This window comes from Elephantulus edwardii, unplaced genomic scaffold (genome assembly GCF_000299155.1).
Source record: "Elephantulus edwardii isolate Elephantulus edwardi_28Jun2011 unplaced genomic scaffold, EleEdw1.0 scaffold00153, whole genome shotgun sequence".
Taxonomy (NCBI): Eukaryota; Metazoa; Chordata; class Mammalia; order Macroscelidea; family Macroscelididae; genus Elephantulus; species Elephantulus edwardii.
Window position 1 is genome coordinate 5,326,764 of NW_006399903.1, and position 6,579 is coordinate 5,333,342.

At 43.8% G+C, this 6,579-nt stretch overlaps 1 protein-coding gene across 1 annotated transcript; it reads right to left on the reverse strand.

The window, feature by feature from the left end:
- Positions 1-368: 368 nt before the first annotated feature.
- LOC102869232 (general transcription factor IIH subunit 5-like) lies at positions 369-584 on the reverse strand. Its single transcript, XM_006895009.1, has one exon. It carries the CDS (start codon positions 582-584, stop codon positions 369-371), a length of 216 nt encoding a protein of 71 aa, XP_006895071.1.
- Between the last annotated feature and the right edge of the window lie 5,995 nt (positions 585-6,579).

The following is a 6,579-nucleotide window of genomic DNA, read 5'->3' on the forward strand; positions in this document are numbered from 1 at the left end:
CGACGGCACATAACATCCATCTTGTTCTGGGACTTTCTCTTTAACGCTAACCTTCCACCCTTCCAAGTTTGATGTTCTCCAAGGACTGGCCACTGGGATGGTTCTTCCTGCTTTTTGGCCTTACTCATAAAGGGAGGACTCAAATATCCAAACCACTTTTTTTTTTTTACAGACAACTGTATAAACAGCTGCTGTCACATTTTCCCTTTTTAATTCAGGGAGTACGTACTGAAGTGTACACACAACTTTTGTCTCTCTCCCGGCATGCTTCCCAGCATGCGCAGGTCTAGCCATTCAGAGGCTACTGGACAGCAAGTCTCTTTCGAGTTGGTTGTTGAAGGCCCCTACGTGGTCAGGAGCTATTCTATTCACTTCTGGGTGAGGGAGAATGCATTTTGGTCCATTAATTCACCTACTCGCTCCTGGAGGACGGAGACCAGCTCGGCCACCGCGAAGACATGCATGTCATCGATGTCCTGAGTGATGAACTTCTTCCCCAGGGCGTTGGTCTCGTCCAAGTACAGCAGAAACTGCTTCATGGCCGGGTCACATTCTATAAGCACTCCTTTCAAGACGTTGACCATCTTTTCTCAGGCAGAAGATGATGACCTCAGAATGCTACACCCACAGGCCCAGCTGCGCACTTTGGCGTCGCTTGCAAAGTCCAAACCACTTTTTTAAAGACAATAATTTATTAAGAGACCTCCCCCTCTCAGTCCCCACCTCCCGCCATGTTTAGAGTCACTTTTTCTTCTTGTAGATCTTGTACACTAGTCCCAGGAATATGGCTGGGGGCAGGGGAGCAGCGTACTGCTCTATAAGTCCCATCAGGTGGCCGGAACTTTTCATACTGCTTGAACACAGCAGGCAGCTCCAGTTCCTCACACAGTGTCTTCACCCGGGCCACCTTCTCCATCTCCTTCTGCCCATAAGTGTCCTGTAGGATCTGGTGTTGTTCTGGAGAGGCCCACTGCAGACACTAAGTTACCAGCCAGCTTCATTTGTTGTCCTGGATGTCAGTGCCAATCTTGCCTGTCACACTCGGGTCACCAGAAGGATCTAGGTAATCATCCTGAATCTGAAAGAATTTGCCTGTATCTAGCAGGATCTTCTTGGCATTGGCATGTTCCTTCTCCGTGTCAATGCCCGCCATATACACTGCAGCAGCTACAGGAAGGTAAAAGGAATAGAAGGCTGTCTTGGTAAGGGACCAAGCATGAACCAACCTCCAGGAACAGAGTACTCTACTCCTCCCCTAAACAACTTAAGAAAGAGGCATAATCTCTTCTGTGCTGTTTACAGCCTCTGACGTGCAATGGAAGGTCAGCTGTAAGTCAGCTCTGACTTGATGATGCTGAGTTTGAGATACATACACTGACTTCACATGCTGTGCATCCCTGAGTGAAGCTTTGTTTGTTTTCCAACACGTAGTATTAAAAAGTACTAGTGAGGTCTGGTGGTGTAGTTGAGGGAGCTGCACTGATAACACAAAGGTGGTGCTTCTCTGGTGGGAGAAAGGCGACATCCTACCATGTGATTTACAGCTTCCGAAAATCTGCTGGAGGGTCAGCTACACCTTGGTCCCAACTTGACAACAGTGACTTTGCTTTTAATGTGAGGAAAAGGTGATTTCTCCAAAAAGCCATGTTGTGTATAGAAAACTTTTCAAAAGCATGAAATGGTTGTGAGACTATTTAGTGAATATTTGTTTCTCATTGGGAAAATGAAATAGAAAATGCTTTGCCTTAAGGTTCAGCATTTTTGTAAATTTTTTTTTAAAAAACCACACACTGCCATAATTTTATAAGAAAATTGGAATCATTCTCACTCTTCTCCCTGGCTCTCAAAGTCTTACTTTCCCCAGGGGAGTGGGGTAACATCTTAAAGCAATTTTATACTCTTTGACTAATTTACTAGATAACTACACTGTGTATAAAGTGACATCTTTATAAGGCTTTGACTTAATCGGTAGGCGTCATGAGGATCAGAACTTTGAGCTTTGTTATAAATCACAGCATTTTGTTGTAATGGGGTGATAAGGACCTTTACTTCTGATAAACTATAAGCTAATTGTCTCAAGTATATTCTTAATGCCTTTAAATGAGGTAATTGTTTTATTATTATTATTATTATTATTATTAATTTTAATGAAAATTTACAGACTTTGGATTTCCATTCATTCATTGTTGCACTTTAAATGAGGCAATTTTAAATATACAGGATGTAAAGTAATATTTTTTAAAGAATAAATTATGCCAATACATACAAACGGCATGTAAGACTTCTTTCCACCTACTTTGCTCATGTCATCAAGAGGTATCAATTCCGACAGAAGGACCTGGCGCTTGGTAAAGAAGGAGGCCAGTGGAAAAGAGCCAGGCCCAGGATGAGACAGATTTATACAGAGCCTTCAAGAGTGCTCACAATCAGAGGACACTTGTGTGGATGCTCAGAGTGGGGAGAAGGGGGTTATTGTTCATTTTTCTCAGAAGTGTCCTTGTGAGTGTCAACCAACTGGATGGCACCTACCAAAGGCCCACAGTTACTCAGACAGAAGCATTGCCATTAAGTCATAAATACAGGTGATCAAGAGGCTACACATTATTACATGAAGGGAATGCTCATCCCCCTCCTGCAGAGCCACTGCTGAATCCCAGCCTCCCAACACGTGTTGACTTGGAGCTTAGCAGACTTTCTCCTTTTGGACTACAATATCAGAGCTCCTTATGTTGTTGCTGTCATGCGCTGACCAGCCGACTATGACCAGTGACCCTGGAAAATGGCTCTGCACCTTGCCCTCTCCTGAGCTAACTTACTGTCTCCTACACGTCTACCCCCAGTACCCCACTTACTGTGTCAATCCACTCCATCCAGCACTTTCTCTCCTGGTCTGACCCTCTACCCTTCCAAGCATGATGTTCCACTCTAAGGACTGGTCCCTTCTGGCAACATGCCCAAAGTATGTGGCACAAAAGAAGAATAGAGCTTCCTATGCTATTTCTCAGAAAATTCAATTTTTTTTTTATTATTATGTTTAATCTTTTTTTGCTGTTGAGTCAGAACCGACTCATAGCAGATCCTCCAGGGAGTTTTCAGAGGATGTAAATGTCATAGGAGGAGATTTCCAATATTTGTTTCATGGGGTCACTGTTGGATGCCAACCTTCAGAGAGGTGTAGCATTTAAGCTACCCCATAATACCACCACCACCATTTCTAAGTCTAATCACCCACATATATACCAGGCCTCATCTCATCAGCTCATTGCTGGAGTTGGAACTAACTCATAGCTGACTCTCTGGTGCGTTTTCAGAGGCTGTAAACCACACAAGAGGAGGTCGCCTTCCTTTCTAGAAGATCCTCAATAGAAAGGCCTGGCAATTCGCTTCTGAAAAGTCATAGCTTGGAAAAATCTTCAGGGCAGTTCTGTTTTGCACGCATGGTGTGGACACAGATTCAACACTATTAACAGCAGTAGCATACACACTGCCGCTTTCCATATAAACTATATATGTACAGCCAGCCACCCTGGTGGTGCAGTGAGCTACATGTTGTGTTGCTAATTGACAGGTCAGCAGTTCAAATCCACCAGCTGCTTCGTGGAAGAAAGACAGGCAATCTCCACTAGCAAAGATTTACAGGTCTGAAAACTAGATACAGGGGTCTCTATGAGTCAAACTTGACATCCGTGGTTGATATACACATATGTGAAAATTAAAACTAAACTTTGTCACATCCCAGTTTGATAAAGGGCAAACCTGGAAAGAAACTGTTCAACATGTGAGGTTCTCTGGAATCTCATCTCATTAAAATGTATAAATCAAGAGAAATGAAGTCAGAAAGACAAATCTGGACCAATCATGACCTCTGAAAATGACACATCAATTGCTAGATGACAGCTAATCTAATTCTGGAAACAGTAAAATTCTGGATGACTGAGTCTTTGCCCATCATCAGAAGCAACAGGCTGTGCATACGTAATGCTGCTAACCTTTGGGGTGCAGGGGAAAAGAAAGAAAAGGGAACTCCATACCAGACCCCGACAACAGGCCCACAACACTTACTCTGGCAGATTTTCGGTGACTGACACGTTCTCCTATAAGAAATGGAAACTTGATGCTTAGGAGAAGTCACATGGTGGGTTTTATTTACACTGGGCAGCGCTGGGGAGCTCCTTTAATAATGGAGACATTTCCATCTGTTTCAGAGCCACTGCTTCAGGGTTTAACTGTAGTGACTTTATGCAACTGCTGCCTACTGCTTCATTCTGTAGAATACTTTTAAAGTCCCTGGTGGAGATGATTACAATTGATTGCACTCCACCCTTGAACTTAAGACCTAGAAGTGTCCAATCTGGGTTTCAAAGAGGGTTTCTACCACCCCAAGATGACCTTGACAAATCTTTCCTTCTGCTGTTTGAATGTCACCTTTTGGCTATTTAGAAGAGTCAGTCTGAAGGTAGCATAGTGGAGTGGACTTGAGGGAAGGGATTGATAAGTGGGCAGGGAGAAAAGTACCACAATGAATGAATGGAAATCCAAAGTCTCTGTAAACTTTCATTAACATCAACTTAAAAAAACAACAAAACAAAACAAAAAAAAGAAAAGGAAGAAGAAGAAGAAGAGTCAGTCCACACTACCTAGCCAGCCTGGGAGAGCTGTTCTTACTCACATCAGCACCCAGTGCTCCCCAGCCCCCCAAAACTCTCCCCCTTACTGGAAGCCTCTTTTACCCTTCAGCTGTTCCTGAGTGCTCTGTGGGCTTTGTCTGACTTCTGAGAAAATCACCTAGTAAGCTAAGTAACCATAGGTGTACTTGTGTTTATGTACTAATCTGTAGTGAAAATTGCAGAGTAGGGAACTCTGGTGGCCCAGTGGTAAGGAATTGTGCTGTCAATCCAAAGGCAATCGAATCTGACAGCTGTTCCACAGGACAAAGTTGGGTAGTCTCCTTTTGTGCAATTAACTGCCTCCAAAAACTCACTGGAGAGTCAACTCCAACTTGATGGTACACAACAACAGTCACCGTTACTCAGTATACAAGGTAATGGATTATTTGTGTTTACTTACTAATCTGCAGTGATGATTGCCCAGTAAGCCCAGGTTTACTTGGGCTTATTTACTATCTGTTGTTGTTAGGTGTCATTAAGTTGAGTAGGACTCATAACAACCCTATGAACAACAGACCCGAGCCCTTACCGATCCTGTGCCATCCTCACAATCTCTGACACACTCAAGCCCATTGCTGCAGTCACTGTGTCAATCTGCCTCGTTGAGGGTCTTTTTCTCTTTCACTGTCCCTCCACTTTTCCAAGCATCATGTCCCTTTCCAAGGAATTGCCTCTCCTAGAAACATGCCCAGCATATGTAAGATAAAGCTTTGTCATTCTTGCCTCCAAGGAACATTCTGGCTGCACATTCTCCAAGGCATATCTGTTCTCTTGGCCATCCATGGGATGTTCAAGACTCTCCTCCAACACTATAGCTCAGAGGCATCAATTCTGTCATCCCTGTTCATTGTCAAGCTCTCGGGTGATTGAAAAGAACATGGACTGAGTCAGATACACCTCAGTCTTCAAAATTATATCCTTGCTCCTCACTAATTTCTAGAGGGCCCTGACACCAGACTTGCCGAATGCTGACTAATCTACCAACTAGTAAATCATGGCAGATGAGTAAACAAGCATAGTAAGCTTGTTCTTACCTCGCTGTCTGAGTACTCTTATCCTTACTAGAGATTGTCAACGTGAGAAGAAGCTTTGATTCTGTAGGAAAGTGCAGTGAGGTTGGAGAAGAAACAGATTCTACATATTTAGAAGCAGAATCTTTAAGGTGGTTTAAAAAAAAGTGAAATTGTTCACTATAGATTGAAAAGGAAACACAGGTAAACCTGGGCTTACCTAGCTTGCTGGGACACTGAAGGATTTGGTCAATTCCTACCCATTCTTCAGGACTCAAGTTCTGCTAGTCCCTCTGTGAGGAATTTCCCAGAGGTCCTGCTGAGAGTTGATGGTCCCACTGGACTGCCACTTGCTTCTGTTTCTTCATGCCCCAGGACCCCCACACCCAGAGCCTCCCTGAGATCCGAGAAGTTCTGTGTCACTGGGACCATTAGACTTGTCCCATGGAAGGTGCTCTGGAGGGTGCGCAGGACAGTGTGTGCAGTACAGATGGATGACGGCGAGGGGGGAACGGCGTCCATCCAGGTCTGAACTCTTCCACTGCCGGACAAGCTTCCCCAAGTGTTATCGCCTCACTGCCTGGCCACCGCTGTTCTTGGCACGGAGGCAGCCTCAGTTTGAGTGATGGTATTCACAATTGGAAATTTAATTATTCATATTATAATCCCTGTTGCGTGATACTGAGAAATTTGATTCTGTTTTTCAGGAAGTGAATTTTCCTGTTGTTGAAATAAGGTCCCTGGATGGTCACTACTGAGCTTCAAAGCAATCATTTTAAGGACAGTATGTCTTATTGAGTGTAAGTCTCATAAATTATTATTATTATAACATTTGTTTAGACTGTGTGTGTATGTGTGCATGTGTGAGAAAGAGAAAGAGAGGAGGGAGGAGAGAGGAGAGA